Here is a 21,670-nt window from a genome sequence, read left to right as displayed (position 1 = left end):
TTTTGGAGCTCGATAATTTCTAAACTGTTTAACCGATTTTGATCACTAAACATGAGTTTGACAGGTATTTACTAGTAGTAACTGATGCACCCAAGGTCAAACATGATTTTTAAAGTTATAGGATTTGTGAGCTTAAAAAACCGTTTTTCCCCTCGCAAATTAACTTGATCATACTTATGAGACCTATGACTTAAAAATTAGAATTTTTTCAGATATGAGGTATACATCGTTTGACGCGTCTGGAATACTCCTACAAACGCTTAGTTATTGCTCCCGTGAAAAGGAAAAACCTAGTAAAGTGACATACTAGGTTTATGCTTAGTATCAATTGTGTGAAACCCCATGAAGCTCTTTATCGACTGGTACTTAAAACTTGTAAATACTTGCATTTTTAAGAAAGTTATTTCAGATGGAAAATCCTAGCAAAATGGTAATTTCAATAAATTTGGTTGGAAAAACCTAGCATCTTGTTATTTTTTTAGAATAAACATAGCAACTTATACAGTGAACGATACATTTCTACTTATTTCAGAAGGAAAAATATAACAAAGGCTTTTACTAAATATTTCCTTTGAAAAGTGTATATATAAATATTTTTTTTAAATTGGAAGTTCCTAATAACATACCTTACCATTTTTAAGCCGAAAGACAAAAACGTCATGTTTCTAAACAAAAAACTAGCAAAGTCATTTACTAGATATATCCATATTTTTTCCGGTCATTTAAACTCGGCGAATTATTTTAAAGTGTGTATGCTAGGTATTTCCAATTTAATTCCGCTTTGGCGCGAAAACGAAGGATCTTTTACTATGTTCTTCCAATGCACTTCGTTAAATTATTCAGTCTGTCGAGCCAGTCTCAACTGTGTATACCTACATACTCGTCTGGTGGTGAATTTGTTTTAATCTAATTATATAAAGTTTTGAAAACTATGTCTAAAAGAAAAAACATTATAATGGCTTTGGCTAAGGAAAATAAAGTAGTTTGTGTTCAGGAAGTGGGTGATCTTGAAAAGCGGTGAGTATTAGTTTTTACATTACAAACAAAGTACAATTTTGTTTGTTTGATTTTCAAAAAACAAACAATCAGTAAAATGGTAGATAATTCAAAAGAAATGCTGTAACGAATGCATTCTTTTTGTTATAGGTATAGTGAACTTGCGTCCTTTGGTCAAGATTGTTTGAAATCGATACAAGATACTGTGAAAGACGATTATTTGGTTAACCTGATGATGGACGGCTTACAAAATCAAAAGTAGGTTTCTAGATTTATTTATACGGACTTCTGATTATAAAATTAACATATTCTGAATAAATCAACATTTCTTGAAACAAAAAATAATATGAACCGACTTATTTATTACTGTAAAAGGTGATAGGTTACAACAAATTAATTTAGTTGATATTTAGAAAATTCGCATGTCAGCTGATTGTTAATAAATATTTAGGTTACCATTACTTATGTAACAAAAATCGTTATATTTGTGTGCAGTGGATATTCAATTACCAAAACATTTTTCTATTGACTATGTTTCGTGGAAATTATTTTAATTATCTTGCTCATATTCGTATACTAAAAAGTATTTCTTAAACACATTGTGTATTTATAGCAAATGTAGCAATTTTTAATTCTAAACTTCAGAAGTTAAAATATGTGTATTATCATTATTTTTAGAGTAATTTATAAACAAAAATCAAATAAACTAAGCATAACAGTTTATTCAGAAGAGCCTTCGAACTCAAAAGCTTTTGGTTTGGAGTATTATTACAATGATAATAATAATATGGACGTTTGTCGCTAGCATTTTTGATTTTTATTTTTTTATTTTTAGTGATAATGATAACCCCTCTACTAATGAAAACCATTTTTATGATATTCAACCAATATGTTTAGTAAGAGATATTAGGAAGGAAGAAAACACAAAAGTTTATACCGAATTAAAACCGCTACCATTAATTGATGGAACAAAGGATGGTAGTCAAAATGATACGGATGTTAATAATGAATGTCACAAAGAAAAATCGGTTGATGTTATAGACGTTTGTCAGCATAATAAAGGTTACTAAATAAAATATTAATTATTATAAACAATTAGACCAAACTTATACTTTTTAGATGACACAGTTGACGATGACTCAGATTTAGACCCTAGTTATGACCCACAAGAATCTGAAGAAATAAGTTATGAGACAAAGAAAAAAAGGAGAATAGCAAAATTTTTTCAAACTGAAAATGAAAAAAGTGTAGTTGGCACTGTTATGGAAAATGAAGGTTTAGTAGATAAACAATTGAAAGATATAAACCAGGAAACTCTGCCAGGTAAAAATGCTTTGTATTTTGTGTTTCACATGAATTAACTAATATCTACGTTTTTTATAGAAGCACAAATCAGTGATAAAACCGATGAAGGATACGAGAAAAACAGAAAAAAAGAGCAAGAACAGCGAAAGAGCAAATTGAGAGGCATCTAGAAAAATATCAGTTATTAGAACCATGTAATTGTAAAAAAAAATGTAGAGAATTTTTATCAGAAGAAAGAAGACAAAATATTTGCCAGTCATTTTGGAAAATGAGTTTTGGCGAGAGAAGTCAATATTTTAATGCCAGTATAAAGATTGGGGGTATTAAGAGAAGAAAAGTAGATAGTGAAAATAAACGTCAACACGTCCTTACATACTCGTTGCTCAAGGATGATGGTATTGAAATGAATGTGTGTAAGCAAATGTATTTACATACACATGGAATGAAAACTGATGGTATGATAACGGACTTCAAAAACAGATATAAACAATCTATGGGGTTAGAACTGGTTAAGGATAAACGAGGCTCGTCTGTTCCATCTAACAAGAAGGATCCCATTCTAATAAGAAACCATATTGAATCTTATAATCCGCAAATATCACACTATAAATTGCAACATGCTCCCAATAGAAGATATTTATCTCAAGAGCTATCTATTACTGATATGTGGAAACATTTTTGTGAAACTCATGAAAAAATATCTTATGACAGATATAGAACTGAATTTAATTCACTTAACATTGGATTTGATCAACCAAATCAAGATGAGTGTGACATTTGCGTACATCAAAAAGAGCACAAAAAAATATGTACAATTCCAGAGACTTGTGATCAATGTAATACGTTTAATGATCACCATATGGCATATATTGCTGCCAGAAAAGCGTATGATAATGACAGACAGCACGACTATCCAGACTCATTTAAAGTTTATTGCGCGGATATGCAAAAAGTGTTACTACTTCCAAAGTTATCTTTAAAAAAATCTGTCTTTGTTAGTAAATTAGTTGTGTTCAATGAAACTTTTGCTTCGTTAACAAAAGATGAAGAAAATATTTGCGTTTTGTGGCATGAAGCTATAAGTGGTCGCTCGGCGGAAGATGTGGCATCAGCATATTGCGGGCTTATTCAAAGATCCTCAGTTAACGTAGAGCACTACGAATTTTGGTGTGACAACTGCAGTGCCCAAAATAAAAACTGGAAATTATTTACGTCATTTGTGGTAATTGTCAATTCTAACTGGGGTCCAAACAGTATTACTTTAAAATACTTTGAAGCTGGGCACTCTTTTATGAGAGCCGACAGTGTCCACGGAAACATTGGCAAGCTATGGAAAAAGAGATCCAACATTTATGAAATGAACGACTTAAATGAGCTAATATTAAAAGCCTCTAGAAAAAATAAAACCTTACTAATGAAACATGATGATTTTTATCGCTTTAAAGACGGTGTAAAACAAAGAACAAAAAAAGATGAAAATTTCCCAAAACTTAACGTGATTAAAGTAGTACAATTTAGAAAAGGGTCAAGACAAATGTTTTATAAGAAAAGTCATACTGAAAACGAATTTATTAATTTTGACTTTTTAAAACCTAAATTTAATCTGGAAATGCCTGAGAGCAAAACTGAAGATAGGGGTGTAAATGTTCAAAAAAAACAAAAAATAATTACAGAGCTTCTTCCTGCAATGCTAAGCCAAAAAAGATTCTTTTGGGAGAAACTACCTGTTTCTGAAACATCAAATGATTTACTAAATAATCGAGTTTAGTTTTTATTATTTTTGTTTGTTTTATGTAATTAAATGTTGAATTCAAAAACTTTTTGTAATTTTTCTAATAAAATATATGTAAAAATTATAACTTTACCTACTTTTTATTTTTAAAAACCAAAATGTACCTAACTACTTGATTTTACATAGTTTTAAAGCAATCATAAAGTATCATATTAGCAAGTGTAATATAGTACCTACTAGTTTTTTCCTTGGCAAAAATAGTATGAATTAGGAACTAAGTAAGCATACTAGCTTTTTCCGCAGCAAAATCAATATTTCTTTGCATTTCAAAAATAGTAAGTGACATAGAATTAAAAAAACTGCAAATATTTGGAAAAAACTAAGTTACAGTTACAGGGACATACACTTGAAATCCACTGAACGAAAAAAAAAACAAAAAATAATATAATTCTATTAAACGGCGATATACTTTTCTTTCTTTTCGTTTCCTGAAAAGTTATCAAAACTCAGTTACTAGGTTTTTCCTTTTCACGGGAGATTGTCACAATTGAGTAGTTGTTGAAAAACCAAAACAGCAATAAATTTTGCAGTTTTTCGACTAGACTGAGCCGTGTGTACGTTCAATCCTGACCACTGAGGCACCGTTTGAAAGCTAAACTCAAGTGCTACCGATTTGGTGTATTTACTGTTTTTCCACCTCTTTTGGAACCTAAGATACATTCACCTGAGAACCATATGTGAATATAATAATATAAGCCACTCATCTGTTTACAATCTACATGTAGGGGAGGCCGGGGTTGGTTGTTACAGATTTGGCTAAAAGAATAGTATAACAAAATCTATTTTTAAGAAATGTATTTTAAATAAAGAAAACAAAAGTTAACACTTCTTTTACTGATTAAAGAACTGAAATAAAACTTTAACACTATTGAGCTGGACAAAAAGTGTAAAATATATGCTGACGATAAACGTAACAACCAACCTCGTTATGGGGCTGGTTGTTACAACCATGTTAAAAGTATGGTCTGTAAAAAATGCTGAATAGCTTTAACAAAACTATATTTATTGAGCAACTATACAGTGCTAGTCAAAAGTCCGTACCCCCCCTCGTATCTTTTGAACCGTTATACTTCTAATAGTGAAATTTGGAGGGCGGAAATAAACGGACGTAGGCTTCTTAACTAGTCATGACAGGTGACGTAAAAGTGACAGATGACTTTACAGCGCCACTGTGACAGATAATTTTAAATGGGATCTTATGGCAAGTAATAACTCGTTTGAAAGGTATTCAAAATACCTATTCAGTCATACTAATTTTTTGGATATAAATTGATTTTGATTTTGGTGAATAAATGAAATAAATATAAAATTGTAGTTTCGCATTTAATTAATAAAAATTCAAATGTCCGCCTATGGTTTTTTTATGAAAAAAGTTCACGTTTCTCAGTTCTCTAATAGTTTTTACGTCAACGTTAACCCTTTTGACAAGTAATCATAGGCGGAGGTTTGAATTTTTATTAATTAAATGCGAAACTACAATTTTTTATTATTTCATTTATTCATCAAAATTAGCTTAAACTGAAACAAAATTAGTATGACTGAATAGGTATTTTCAATACCTTTCAAACGAGGTATCACTTGCCATAAGGTCCCATTTAAAATTATCTGTCATGGTGGCGCTGCAACGTCATTTGTCACTATTACGTCACCTGTCATGACTAGTTAAGACGACTACATCCGTTTATTTCCTCCCTCCAAATTTCACTATTATAAGTATAACCGTTCAAAAGATACGAGGGGGGTACGGACTTTTGACTAGCACTGTATAATAAAAAAGAAACATAATATTCTGATGCATTTACACGTCACAAGAATATTTAATATCATTATGTCTTACCAAGGATATTAATACTTACTTCGGCACTTTAAATTTTATTCGAAGGCATTAAAACACGTGTCGTTTGGATATATTATAGGTAACAGACATGCGCGAAATTCTTCAGACTTTTTATGGAGTCAACGACTATTCGTAAGTAATAAAAGCGTCTGTAACAACCTGCCCCTGTAACAACCAACCCCGGTCTGAACTAAAAATAACAAATTGTAATAATTGTTGGTTATTTTTCTATTTCTCGGTGTTCTTACAGTTTAAGAGTATTTTTGAGTTATCGAAAATACTTTATAGCAGTTATTGTTTATTTGTGGCCACTAATTTATAGATAGGTGTAATAATATTATACTTTTACGATTGTTCGCTTTTTGAAGATAAAAGTTCCGTTAATTCGAAAATGATAAACTGTTTAAGAAAATGCTGAAATACAAATTAGCACAACTTCTTAAATATGCATCACAATACTTCGAGCTGTACGTGAGATTAAATGCTTGTTTTTTAAAAAGAAAGTTATAACTCAAGAAACCAAATGCAACTTCGAAAGCACAACGTTCGAATTAGGAATATTAAAAAAGAAAATTTTCTTGGAAATGTTTCAAGCTCTATTTTTAACTTCTTTTCAATACTGAACCATCATAAGATCAATACTGGACTTCCGTTTGAATCGTATAAACCGAGAAATTTATTATTACTTCCTATTTATTATTAAATTATAAAACACATAAGAAACTGTACCTACCCACTCTTAACTGGTATAGCTGCTCTCACAGTTTAATGTGATGAGCGCAATAATAACCGGCAAAATAACGCGAGAGATGGAAAATATTTTAAGTTGTGAGATAAAAAGAAATGAAACATCTAGAGGTGTGAGATTTAGCGATAAAAACCTATAAACTAACATTATATTTATTAAATAAGTGAAAAATAATGTCGACCACGTATCAAGTAATCTGTTAACCGATGTACACTAGTACCAAGCGGCTAACAGATTACTAGTGTACCTCGGTTAACAGATTACTTGATACGTGGTCGAAATTATTTTTTACTCATTTCATCATTCCCCGTTAGAGGACAGTCTAACTATACTCCGGTGCAAATATTTTAATATTTGCACTTCCTCTTCGTTTCGTTACGGTACAATTCAGTCTTCTTGTAAAGCCTCTTTGACAAGAAATAGGTTCCGAAACAACAAGAGACTCGAATTGAATCAAAACGAAACGATTATTTTCTTATTATATTTATTGCTTCCCACCTTTAGACGTATCAGAGGAATATGTCAACTAAAACTGTCACTGTCACAATGGCAGTTGCCAAACTCATCCGATACGTCTAAGGGTGGGAAACAATAAATTAATTGAATGTAAATTGATAGGTTTTTATCGCTAAATCTCCCACCGCTACTAGTTTCATTTCTTTTTAATCTCACAATTTACTATATTTTTCATCGTTTGCGTTATTTTGCCGGTTATTAGCGCGCTCATCAGTGGCGCACGCACCCCTTCCCCCCAGGGCATATAAAAATATATAAAGAATAGTAGGAAAATGTAACTTGTCTTTCACAAACAGTACAAACAAATTTCTGTGCCCAAGCAACCCCCCCGAGCAACATTCTAGGTCTGGCGCAACTCACTGGTATATAATTTTTATTGGTACTTCTGTTGGTCATCACTTTTGAAAAGTAATTTCAATTTTTCTCTTACTTTGGTAAAAAGTTGGACTACTTAGGCCTCATAAATTGATTTATTGAAACATAAAAAATTCGGACATTTATGCAATGCATAGATGCAAATGTACTGCTGGAGTTTGAAAATAGATAATAAAATATCTAACAATAGCATGGGCAAAATACGTAAGCGTGAGCCACGTTCGTTATTCACTAGTAATGTCAACCCGCCTTAAAAGTTGGCACCAGAGATAATCACAAAAGAGCATTAAAAAATAGTAAAATTTTGTTAATTACAAAAACTTGGTTCTTTTTACAATAAGTCCTGTCGACAGTGGGGGTACAACGGCCTCCTTAATTCAGATGGACTTACCCAAGTTTTTTTATGTATTTTGAGCCGTAGAACACGAACTTTTTGGGTAACAGTCGATCCGGATGTCGATAAGATTGTTATAAACAAAGAACTTGAGGAATCACATAACAGCGATTTTTCGCAAAACAAAATATTGTTTTGTATTTTTTGGATCATCCTAAGCAAAAAATGTTTTTACAAGTATTTTCGTAGGATGCATAGTTTTCGACATAAACGCGGTTGAACTTTCAAAAAATCGAAAAATTGCAATTTTTGAACCCGAATAACTTTTTATTGAAAAATAAAATAGCAATTCTGCTTACCGCATTTGAAATTTATAGTCGAATTCTACCGGTTTTGATTACTTTCATCGCTAAAAATTATTTTTTTTATTGTTAAACAAAGCTATAAGTACATAGTGATTGAATGATATTTTCAATGCATTTCCCATTTACCTAGTCCGTTCTTTAACGGTAAAATATTGCAAAACCTCTAAATTTTAAAGAACCGCTTGGATTGGCATGAAATTTGGCACACACATAGCTAATAAGTCAAAGAACAAAAGTGATATTGTGCCGATATGTGCTTTTGCCCTGGGGGTGGTTTTCACCCCCTCTTGGGGGTGAAAAAATATTCGTCCAAAGAAAGTTAGGAAATGGATAAACTGGCTAATTTTAAGTAACTTTTGTTCTATAGAGCTTTTTCACTAAGTCAATACTTTTCGAGTTATTTGGCAGTGAATGTGTTCATTTTTTTCAACAAAATAACCACGCTTTTATACGGTATTTCGCAAATAATTCAAATAGTGAGTATTTTGTCGAAAAAACATTCTTAGCAAAAATATAGCCTGTAAAAAATTTAACAAAATGGTGTATATATCATGTCTCTAGTACACCTAGTAGAAGCAGAGTTATAGCTATTGAAAAATAGGTTCATATTCGTCAAATTCCAAATGGAATACTTTAACGTGAAATAACCAAAATTGAAGCACATTTCGGGGAAAACTCATTACAACTTATTTAAAGTGTTTAAAAAAAGCTTCATTTTTGTTTTATAAAAACAAACTTCTAGCATCAAAATTAAACAAGTTACGCTCAAAATAAAGTTAGTCCCCTTTTGGTTTTGGTAAAAAAATCGAGAAAATCACCCCCTCATTAGTATCTTAAATGAACTTAATCGTTACGACTTCACAAGTTTCTTGACTCGTGTATATATTGTTTATATGATCTGTAAGTTTCATCGGTTCAAAGTCCTTATTATTGAAAGGGCTGTAGTTAAAAGGGGTTGAACGAGTCACTGATCACGAATGTATGCAAATTTAGAAACACCAAATCTCAATCAGTTTTTGTCTAACAGAAAAAAAAATACATGACATTCAGCAAAGCAAATCTGACTTTTTTTGTTTTTTGAGATTTTTGGTATCTGTTACAATTTTCAAGTTATTTTGAAACAAGGCATATTTTTCAAAATTTAAATTTATAAAAATTTTATTTTGAAACCAAATTTTTTCAAAAATAAGCACTTTGAATCGATGAAACTTACAGATCATATAAACACAACATAAGTAAAATAATTTGTGGAGCAGTAACGATTAATTTCATTTAAGTTGCTAATTAGGGGGTGGTCTTCCCGATTTTTTTTTGCAAAAACAAAATGGACCAACTTTATTTTGAGCGTAACTTGCTTAAATTTAATGCTAGGAACTTTTTGTAAAAACAGAAATAAAGCTTTTTTTAAATACTTTAAAAAAGTTATAATGGGTTTTTCCCAAAAAGTGCTTAATTTTTTGGATATTTCACGTCGAAATATTCTATTTGAAATTTGGTGAATATGAATCTATTTTTCATTGGCTATAACTCTGGTTCTACGGGATCCAGAGATCTAACGTGCACACCATTTTTTTTACTTTTTTATAGGCTATATTTTTGCTAAGAACGTTTTTTCGACAAAATACTTACTTTTTGAGTTATTTGCGAAAAACTGTCTAAAAATGTGGTTATTTTGTTGAAAAATGAACATATTCACTCGCAAATAACTCGAAAAGTGTTGACTTAGCGAAAAAGCTCTATAGAACAAAAGTTACTTAAAATTAGTAAGTTTACCCATTTCCGGACTTATTTTGGACATATATTTTTTCACCCCCAAGAGGGGGTAAAAGTCACCCCCAGGGCAAAAGCACACATCGGCACAATATCACTTTTTTTCTTTGATATGTAAGCTATACGTATGCCAAATTTCATGTCAATCCAAGCGGTTCTTTAAAATTTGGAGCAAAAACCGTGAAAGAATGGACTAATTTGAAATCGAACGAGTAGTAGGCGCGCATACAGACATTTCTACGTAGATTACGTACATTAAAATGCATGCATTGGCACGGAAAACACTATGTGTTTCTGCCTTTGTTTAACAAATAAAACCTTAATTTTTAGCAATGCAAATAATCAAAACCGATAGAATTTGACTTGAACTTTCAAATGCAGTAAGCAGAATTGCTATTTTATTTTTTAATCAAAAGTTATACGGGTTCAAAAATTGCACTTTCTCGATTTTTTGAAAGTTCAACCGCGTTTATCTCTAAAACTATGCATCCTACGAAAAAACTTGTAAGACCATTTTTTGTTGAGAATCACCCAAAAAATACAAAAAAATGTTTTGTTTAGCGAAAAATCGCTGTTATTTAATTCCTCAAGTTCTTTGTTTATAACAATCTTATCGACATCCGGATCAACTGTTACCCAAAAAATTCGTGTTCTACGGGTCAAAATACATAAAAAAACTTGGGTAAGTCCATCTGAATTAAAGAGGCCGTTGTACCCCCCCCCCCCCCTGGCGACAGGACTACAAATCATTGGCAAAATCTCGCAAAAAAAAATGTGAATACCTACATAATTACATTTATAAAAAAATTGAGGACAACCTCTTAATAAATAGATGCATATAAATGAATAAAAATTAACAAATTTATACAAATTTTTTATTGTATTACCTGTTAAAAAGATTATAAAATGAATTGTAAAATACATATATATTTTAATATTGTACAAAGAAAAAAGACTAACAAATTTTAATGCTAATTCAGAATTATTTTTCTTAAAAAATCTTTTGTGTCAACTTTTATTTATAACATCTAGAGAAGAAAAAATTGAAAAAAAATTGTTTATAACAAATTGACGAATATTTATTGTTAAAAGTGTCATTTAGATGTACTATCTTTATGTACTACCATAAACTAAAAAGAAACATTGACATTGGTTCATTATTAACGAAGATATTGCAAAGTACTACTGCATCACTCTTCATGCAAAAAGTTTTCAGTTAAGGTCGCTACGAAAATCATTATTATTTAAAATATTCTAAAAATTTTAATCTATGTGTAAATGACATTGTTAAGTAGTAGGGTTTATAGACGTACTCACGCACTATAAAATGTTAATATTGATAAATAAACAAATTATGAATTTTTAAACTTGGAAAAGCTATCTCGGCAAAAAATGGATCTAGAAATTTTTTTCTTGTGTAAGTGTGTAAAACTACCAGAAACACGAATATCGAAAAATAATTTCAAAATTTTTAATCTTGGTGATGTTATTAAAAAAATAAATTTTAAACAAATTACACCAATTTTCAAACACCATTTTGAAGGGGTGTTTAATTAAAATTTTTATTTTTAAATACATTTATCGGAAATACACATAAAAGTAAACAAAATGAGACCTTTAAAACTTGTATACTCTATAGGCAACAACCGCGTTTTTGCAATTTAAAAAATGGTAATTTTTTATAAACAAATTAAATATCTCATAAACTACTCAATATTTATCAACCAATTTTTTTGTCAATTTATAGTGATATCATAGCGGAACTTTTTCTGCAAAACAAAATATTTTATAGTGCTTATTTATATTGCAAATAATATTTTTTGGAAATTTGTTTTTCAATTTTGATTTACAAATAAATTAAGGGTCAAATTTAATTTAGTAAGTCTCATATAAAAGACTGTTTCTTCCTCTTTACAGAAAAAAATTGTAAAATCCTTAATAAAAACAAGAATTGCCGCAGCAGTTAAAAAAGTAAATATTTTGCAAAAATTACCAATTTTTAATTATTTAAACAATGATCCCCTCGTATGAATTATATACGTTCTTGAAAATATCTTTTGTTTTGACGTTAACTTTAATAAAAAATTTATTCCAACCGGAATTACATTTTGGTTTTATTTTATTTTATTGGGCTAATTGTCCGGAGTGAGCAAATGCGGCACTCATCGCGTCGACAGCTTGCTTATAAACAACATTTCATGTAGGATATGACTCACAGAGTTTTTGAGATGCCTACTGACTCAGCTATATCGCGCGCTCGCGCCCCTTCAGTCAGCGGTCTACCAATACGAAATCGTGGATTTCTTTCACGTTATCCTCTGTGGTAGCCGTTTTCGGGGCACCCGAGTGTAACTTATCAAATACCGACCTGCACAGTGGCGTAACTGAACATGGTTCCACGGGTTCCGTGGAACCACGGCCCGGACCCCGCAGGGGCTCGCTCTAACGCACTTTTTGCTTCTTTTGATTCTAATGTGATGGGAAAATTTTGAACTACACAATAACACACTAGAAAATGTAACCGCTTAATAAATTTTAATTTTTTTGTAGGTACTTACTCATAAATAAAAACGAAGAATACCTATTCATAAAAAAATTTGAAAACAAAATTTATTAAGAAACACAGGGAACGCTGTTATAAGGTTCCTTGCCCGTTTTACCTGTTTACCGAAGACCTTGCTTCAACACTTGTTTAAAGACTAACATCCGGCGAGAGTGCCTGAATACATGTGCTAATTCAAACTCTTGTATTTTTTTATATTAGCACGATCCATGAATAAGTTTTTGTAGGTAAACTACAGAGTTGCAGAAATTTGGAAACTGATCATCATCATCAATCATCCACTTGCATGCACTGCTGGATATAGGCCTCCGCTATTTCCCTCCACTGTCTTCTGTCCTGGGCGCTTAAAATCCAATTAGTTTTTTGGTTATTTCAATTTGAAATATTCGATTTGGAATTTGACGAAACTCCGTTCCTCTTGGGTCTACAGACTTTGTATATATACACCATTTTTTTTTCACTTTTTTATAAGCTATAGTTTTTTGATAAAATACTAACTTTTTGAGTTATTTGCGAAAAAACGTCTCAAAACGTGTTTTTTTTTTGTTGAAAAATGAACATATTTAGTCACAAATAACTCGAAAAGTACTGACTTATTGAGAGAGAAAACTCTATAAAACTAAAGTTGCTTAGAATTAGTCAGTTTATCCAATTTCGGACTTATCTTGAACGTATGTTTTTCACCCTAAGAAGGGCTGAAACTCACCCCAAGGCAAAAGCACACATCGGCACAATAAGTAACACTTTTTTGTTTAACATGTTGGCTATGTGTATGCCAAATTTCATCTTCATCTGAGCGATTCTTTAAAATTTACAGTAAAAACCGTGAGTAAATGGGCCATAAATTAGATTGAGTTTTTATAAAAATATATGATAATATTTTATGATAAACGTATGATGATTTATATTATTTAATGTTTATTAATGGTAGGGGAGCAAAGTATGCTAAATGTGCAGTCACTCGAGCGCTTTGGGAACCTATTGGGTTGTGATTATTAGGTCCTAAAACCAAAAACAGTTAAGTAAAATTTTCCATTTTAGCGGGCGCTTGCCATTTTTTAATTTAATTTTCCATTTCCATTAATCGCTTTTTTCGAATATAGCGCCATCTATCCATAATTCGAAAAAATGTTTCGAATAAAAGTTGCTTATTTTTATGCAGAGAATTCAAATCTGCAATAAAAAATGGGGGCTCCCATTTAAGATTTTAAAGTAACTCCTTACCCCACCTCCGTGGGGGTCGCGTTTGATACCATTCGATATATTTTTCAAAAATATTAAATAAGTGTATTTTGCAGTTTTTCGATCTGATGTTTATTTTGCTAAATATCGCGGGATTTGTATTTAAAATTTTAAATTTACCCCCCACCCCTCTCTGCGAGGGTTCGTGTTTGGTATCTATCGATAGATTTTTGAAAAATATTGAACGTGTAGTTTTTAGTTTTTTGATCTGACGTTCATTTCGCGAAATATTCGCCTTTTTCTTGTGAAACTTTGTGACACCAATTCCCTTACGCCTCGCACAAATCGTCAGATTTTTTAAATATACACTATTTTACATGTAGTCCAGGGCGGATCTGTTTTGAGATGGACGTTGAGAGGTGACTCAAATTTTTTTGCAGAAATTGCTTGAAAATACATCAAATAATAATATTTGAGTTATCCTCCCTCTCAAAAAGGTCCGGAACATTGTTTAAATAATCAAAATGTCAAAAATTGAAGGAAAAATTCGATTTTTTTCTTCGTTTTTTGATTATAGCTTTAAAAGTGTTCATTTCCGAGAAAAGTTGTACTGACATAAAAGTTGCGTATTTAAATTTCCTACAATATAAAATTGGTTAAAAATTTAAAAAATAGTCACCCTAGTTGCAAAATAGCAATAATTGCGAAAAAACCATACAAAAACAAGTATTAGCATTATACGTTTTTCAACCATTTATGCTACACTTAGGACCTTCAGATTTCACCCAGAAAAACTTTATGATACAGTAAAACAATACTGTAAATTTCTTTAAGATCGGTTTAATAGATTTTGCAAAATAATTTTGCAATCCAGCTTTCGCAAAAAAAATTCATTTTTTCAAAATGTTACAGGACTGAAAGTTAAGCAGATAGCAAGTTAAATTTTTTTTTGCTTATAGAAGTGTACTGTACCTTTCATTTACAATTTTCAAAATTAAAATCAATTAATTACCGCGGCGTCAGAAAATTTTTGAAATAAACAATAATTTTTGGTGCTACGCGCAGGACAGCGGTGTTAGATTCACACAAGTTGATTTCCACCAAAATTTCTTCCAATCTTTATCTAATATATTATTTTCTTACTCTATATTTTGTTGTATTTTAATATTTTAATTCCACAAAAATCAAACTAATTTTATTATTGTTTGTGAAATATTGTTTAAACAATTGCATATGTTTAAAAATAATAAACTTTTATTATTTAAGTTAAAATATATGAACAAAGAAAGTTTTTGCTAGTAAAAGTGTTATTTCAAAGGATAGAGTATGTGTTTTTATTTTGCAATAAACAAATTTATTTATTTATATCGAAATGTAATAAAAATTAAAATGTATCAATCGTTATCAAAGGTCATTGGAATGCCCAATCAGAGTAAACTATCCGCTGTCCTGCGCGTAGCACCAATAATTAATGTTTATTTAAAAAAATTCCTGACGCCGTGGTGTTAATCGATTTTAATTTTGCAAAATTGCGAATGAAAGGTACAGTACACTTCTATACGCAAAAAAATTTTCAACTTGCTATCTGCTTTATTTTCAGTCCTGTAACATTTTGAAAAAATGAATTTTTTTTACGAAAGCTGGATTTCAAAATTTATTTTGCAAAATCTATTGAACCGATCTTAATGAAATTTACTGTATTATTTTACTATATCATAAAGTTTTTCAGGGTGAAATATGAAGGTCCTAAGTGTAGCACAAATGGTTGAAAAACGTAAAATACTAATATTTGTTTTTGTATGTTTTTTTCACAATTATTGCTATTTTGCAACAAGGGTGACTATTTTTTAAATTTTTAACCAATTCTATATTGTAGAAAATTTAATTACGCAACTTTTATGTCAGTACAACTTTTCTCGGAAATGAATACTTTTAAAGTTATAATTAAAAAACCAAGAAAAAAATCGAATTTTTCCTTAATTTTTTGACATTTTGATTATTTAAACAATGTTCCGGACCTTTTTGAGAGGGAGGATAACTCAAATATTATTATTTGATTTATTTTCAAGCAATTTCTGCAAAAAAATTTGAGTCACCTCTCAACGTCCAAATGTACTAATATTTTTACAGATGCGCCCTGGTCTAATGTACTTAACTTACCTTATCTTAATCTGACAATTTCGAGTATTTTTAGGGATAGATTTTTTTTTCGGGCCCCCCTAAACGAACTCCCCTGTGTTAAGAGCCAATATATGGCAGAGGTACATCTACAGGGTACCACGTTTCTCCCCATATGATAATCTGACGCGCTCGAGTAACTGCAAAAATCCCCGCTTGGGCTCCCCTACCATAATGTTTATTATATACAATGTCAGTTTTTATTGGGCGGGCGGGTCCGCATCCCAACTGGAACCAGGGCTCTCTGATCTATCAGTGCGCCACTGGACCTGCAACTAAGTTAAAACTCGTTAAACCAATTTTTGACGGTCGCCATCGAAGAAGAATAGTTACTGTATACAGCATACAAGCGCTCTTTGATTTCGCTGCGCTATTTCCCTTCCAAAAACAAGAATCGAACCACCGATTGATATTGCTCTTTTTTCATATTTCTAATGCCCGATTTCACCAACGATACCTAAACAGTTGCCTTATTAAGTCATTCTTATCGATAGGAACTTCTTAAGTCAATACTTAGGAACAATCGCATTTCACAACTAAAACAACTGCTTATCTAGGAAATGCTTTCCTAGGTATTACCTAGGGTACGTTTGAACTATTTTTGATAAATAAAAAGAAGAATAAGATGACATTTTCTTACTTTTTCGATTATTTGTCATTATTGTTTGTTTGCCAATTTGGTTTTATTCAGTTTTCTACTGTTATAGTAGTTATTTTATTTAGTAGGTAGTTAGTTATTTGTGCATTAAGTTTGTATATAATATAGTCTTGTGTGTTATTTGTATAATATGTACAGTGAAATGGAGGAAAAGAAAACAGTTGTAAATTTTACATATTATGACGAAAAATTGAAGTTAGTTGAATTTTCAATTAATGAAATAATTTTAAAATAAATAATATGTTGAAAATTGCTTTTTATTATTAATTTTTTAATGACACACTTTTAGTTATATCGTGAATGGGTTTTTGAAACACAACACTAGTTTGTTAGATAGTAGGTAGACTACATAATTTTGTCAACAGACCTGTAAAAAACTCCAAAGGATTTTCTATATTTTCTATATTTTCCAACACATATTATATTAATAATATAAAAGAAAATACAAAATTACAACTAATATACCTAATATTACAGAATAACAGAAAAATTAAGGTAAGACGCAAATTATTGACAAACGTCACAAGTACATTAGTCAAAATTGTAAAAATATAACCTGACTGTCAACGATAAGTAATACCTAAAGTTTAGGGAGATCGAAATCCGTATCCTAACGTAAGGTAATGCTTAAGCGGTTTAGGCAATTCTTATCGTATGGTGAAATCCGTTTTAGAGTTAGGAAGTACCTAAACCCACTTAGGTAATTCTTAAATATTTAGGTATCGTTGGTGAAATCGGGCATAAGAGCCCCAGACATGCCGCTTACGCACACGGTCAAAACAAATCTACGCGTTGGATATTGGATATGGCCCAAATTTTGACATATAACCTTGCGATAGTGGCGCCACCGAGCGGAGAGGCTAAGTAATTATCGCTCAAGTATAAGTGTTGGAAATTCCATAAAATTGATTTGGTTGCTTAGATAGTTCGAAATCGTATCCCTTTTTTTCCCTTGTCGACGCCTATGTTGTTCCTTGTTCGCATATTAGCGAAATCCACATATGGCGAAGAAATTGACTTTCAACCACTTGAAATGCAAGATTCTACCCCGAGGACATAAGGAATCAGATGCATTAAGACGACCCGGGTGAAAAGACGTGAAATAGTGAATTCGTTCGTTTGTTGTTTTCGATCGTGATGTCTCCAGCCAGATGTGGTAAGCTTAACCTGAATTTAATTACCTATATATTTCCTTTGTTATCGTTTTGAATTATTTAGCAACAAACTAATTTGAATATGTGTATTTACTGCGCCTATTGAGAAAGTCCATTTTCTTCCTATATTAGAGCTATCACAAGGGAAAGATTATAAGAAGGTGTTGTAATTATTATTATTGATTGCTTGTTTTGATTTTATTAATTGTTTCGTTCAATACCTGCTAGTAACCATACAATCAGAATAAATGAAGGTAATTTCTCCAACAAAATTTTATTAAGAACTATTGTTAACATAAATACTTAAGTCTTAGACTGAGCAATATTACTTAATTGTAACTTAAATTTCTACAACATCGTTTCTTGGATGTAATAAATCCGGAGATCCCTCGATATCTCTGTAGTAATTGGAGCCAGGATGAGGAAGTCCTTCAGGCCCATCGTAAGGCCAATGTCTGTCGTTTTGCCCTGAAAATCGAACAAAATTAGTGATTGATCGACGGTCTCTAAAGTAGAAAAATAAAAATTTCGAATAAATGCGTTATGCCGACATTCATAATAAGAAAATTTCTTAACGTTAGCGTTGTTGATTACGCCCATCATTCATTTGGAATATTTTTGAAGAAATTAAAGCCCGCAGTTCACTCTTGCCGAAGTCGATCGAGGTTCAACAAGTACGAGAGTGTAGAATGCCACCTTGTGCAACCTTGTCTGACTTCGTTCTACTTCCGAAATCTGTTGGTCTGGTCAAAGGGATCTTTATCGGTACGCACCGCTCTTTGTCGGTATCGCACTTCGAACGAGTGTGTAGAGAGGGTACTTCGGACTTCGGTCAAATTTGGCGAAGTAACTTCGCCGAGAGTGTACAGCCCAACAATTTAGTTACAGAAACATGTGTTCTAAAACTCAAATGTAGGGCATTCGTTTCACTTTCGACGACACAATTATTAGGCGCGGCAATGAAATAATAAACCTACCAAATTTTTACTGTTGTTGTATTTTATTCATAATATAAGCCTTAGAAAACTTAGTGAACTAAAGTGATGATAACAAAATGAAAATTGCATTATTTAACAAAGAAAATTCATCTTCCAAAATACAGTTCGTCTAATTTAATTACGGTTGCACGTCATTATCTACGTTAGAGATCTAAGTTGACATTGTTACCCAATTACAAAAAATTCTTGAATTCATCTTAAATCAAATACATCACACAATTTTTGCGGAAGTGGATTATACAGCAAAACAAATTTATATTCAATGTAAATAAATAAAAACTTTAGAAATAGAAAACAAGAATTAAGTTATAATCTTACGTTAAAGTACATAATGAAAACAGTAAATATAATACAACAAATACTTATAGTAAAGAATATAAACAAATATGACAGACTGTCAAACTAACGTCAGAACGTGTATGTATCGATCTGTAAATTGGTGCCGAAATTTGTAATTATTACTGTAAATACTAGTTATTAAAATTAGTTTTCGCGCAAATAGTGACTAATAACAATTGTGTTACGTGTACATCATCAAGAACAAGCCGTAACTTCATTCAGTAAGAGATTTTATACTTAATAATCTTTCAACTTTTCAGTGTCAAACTGTCAATCGTTTTTCACTGTTGCTATCCCGTCCGTCCCGTTCCAACGGACGCCACCGGTTAGGCAACCAGTATTGCAGTGATGTATCCAAGGTTATCACTTATTTCCAGACATCCAAAGCGTTAATATAAACAAATTCAAGTTACTTTTGACTACATGAGTAACAATTGAAATCAATGTTCCCCCACTGTTAGCAACATCACGTCTGGACCCAATTCTTCCAGTAATCTTACTAGTTTATATGCAACTGCTACTATGACTAAACCGCGTCCGAGTTATCCGAAGAAGGCCGAAGCAATTTTAATTCATGCAGAACCAAATTTAGTACTACTCGACTATGTCAAGGCCATAGGTAATATTGGGCGCGTTCACCAGATGCAAACGTTGGCAATCAGTTTGCGCTTTATGGTTCTGAACGACTTGCTAACGTCAAACATGTTTGGAAAGCGGTCGCCATTTTTGCAAACATAAGATATTTAAGTTGAACTTTGCAAACGTGTTGAAATATGGCGGGAATTTAAATTGTATATATTGTAAAATACATTGATAAGGGTTTTATATACAAAATAAAGGCTACTGAAGACATTCTGCTACGTTATTATCTATTAAATAAATTTTCTTTTTTCCTTTAATAAAAAAAATAAATTCAAAAACGTATTTATTGAGAAAATTTATTTTAGGTTACGTTCAAACCAAGCAAGCAAAATGTCAAATTTTAACCTAAACAACCAACCGTTCAGTTCGCTGTCAACAAGTTTAGAATTAAAGTGCAAACATTTGTGAATGTGTTTGCATCTGGTGAACGCAGTCATTGTTAATCCGAAAAACATCTGCTTCGCCTCAAGAATTTCCAATAACAGAATCTGACTCTACCTTACAAATTCTGAATTCGTCGATCAAATTATAACTGAACATCCTACAATTAAAATAAATACAGTTGAACTACCAGTACGCAGACTAGTAACCCCAGCTAAAAGGCTTATAATTTCCAGCGTTTGTCCATCAATTTCACACGACATCATAGAAAAACATCTCAAGGATCTAGGTCTACATCTCGCGTCACCAGTCTCATATCTAAAAGCTGGAATCCCCGGTGATGTATTTACTCATATTATGAGTTTCAGAAGACAAGTATATGTCACTCCATCCACAGAAAACTTTGAGCTCCAAACTTCAATAATAATCCCTTTTAACAACAACTCTCACAGGATATTTCTCTCTACGGATAAAATGGTTTGTTTTTTATGCAAACACCAAGGTCACACGTCAAATAATTGTCAAAATCCTCCTAGAAATCCTTACCTAAATGAACAATCGTTCCCTACTGAACCTAATCCCACTTCCCCAATATCAAATAATGACACACTCTCAAACCCAACAAATAATCTAGATCTTAGTCAACAAATAAATACAGTCGATGTTCCCATTACTTCCATAACCCCAAATAATGATTTTCTTCCCCCATCCACCAGTCAGAAACGAAGTGGTTCTGACATCAGTGATACAAGCTCTTTAGAAACACAAACTTCTAAAAATACACCTACTAAAGTCAATGAAATGCCCACATCAGATGTAATTAATCCCACTAAGCATAAAGCCAAAAGATCTAAGAAAGACTTCCCCGATAAGTCTAAATTAACTAATTTCACAATTCACACTATCCAAAATCTTTTTCAAGAAAATCCAGACTCATTCTCCCTTCCTGTTGAAAATTTTCTAGCCTTCCTTGAAAATACATTCGGCAGTGATAACCCCTTGCACGAAGCACAGGAGTTCACTCCAAATGTCCAGGCACTTCTTGACGATATGTCAAAAATATACCCCTCACTTGAAGACAGAACAGCGAAAAATAGATTCACAAGAGTCTCTAAGAAAATTAAAAAACAGTTAAATATAGACAACACAGAAACGGAAAGTACAGCATCTCAATCAACCAATAATGATAACGATTTTCTCTCAGACCCTTCCTTAACTACCTAAAGCCATTACTTTCACGCTAGTTCAGTGAAATTGCGATGGGTTTTACCCTCGCTTAGAACGCATACAACAGCTAATCAACAATACAGAAGCCGATATAATTTGCTTTCAAGAAACTAATTTTAAAGACTCTCATAAACGAGAGCTTAAAAACTTTGGAGGTTACCATTTTCTTCGAATAACATTTACTAGAGCAAGTGGAGGAACCTCTATTTTCGTGTCTAACGATTTATTTTCTTTACATCATATTCTAACCACTAATTTGGAGGCTATAGCAGTAACTATCTGGTGTCCTGATAAAATAACTATATGCAGT

General features: G+C 31.7%; 2 protein-coding genes across 3 annotated transcripts in view; one reads left to right on the top strand and one right to left on the bottom strand.

Moving 5' to 3' along the window:
• LOC126883285 (cilia- and flagella-associated protein 251-like) overlaps positions 1-21,670 on the top strand; it is a 287,613-nt gene that overhangs the window by 180,866 nt on the left and 85,077 nt on the right. The window lies entirely within an intron of this gene.
• LOC126883286 (uncharacterized) overlaps positions 18,045-21,670 on the bottom strand; it is a 366,556-nt gene continuing 362,930 nt past the window's right edge. The window contains exon 5 of one of the 2 annotated variants that reach the window (XM_050648632.1): positions 18,045-18,241. In XM_050648632.1, coding sequence (XP_050504589.1) covers positions 18,114-18,241 — 128 coding nt within the window. In that variant the 3' untranslated portion in view covers positions 18,045-18,113. The remainder of the gene's footprint in view (positions 18,242-21,670) is intronic. The other variant, XM_050648631.1, reaches the window with a different exon arrangement.

This window comes from Diabrotica virgifera, chromosome 4 (assembly GCF_917563875.1).
Source record: "Diabrotica virgifera virgifera chromosome 4, PGI_DIABVI_V3a".
NCBI lineage: Eukaryota > Metazoa > Arthropoda > Insecta > Coleoptera > Chrysomelidae > Diabrotica > Diabrotica virgifera.
This window is presented reverse-complemented; position numbering and strand designations above follow the sequence as displayed.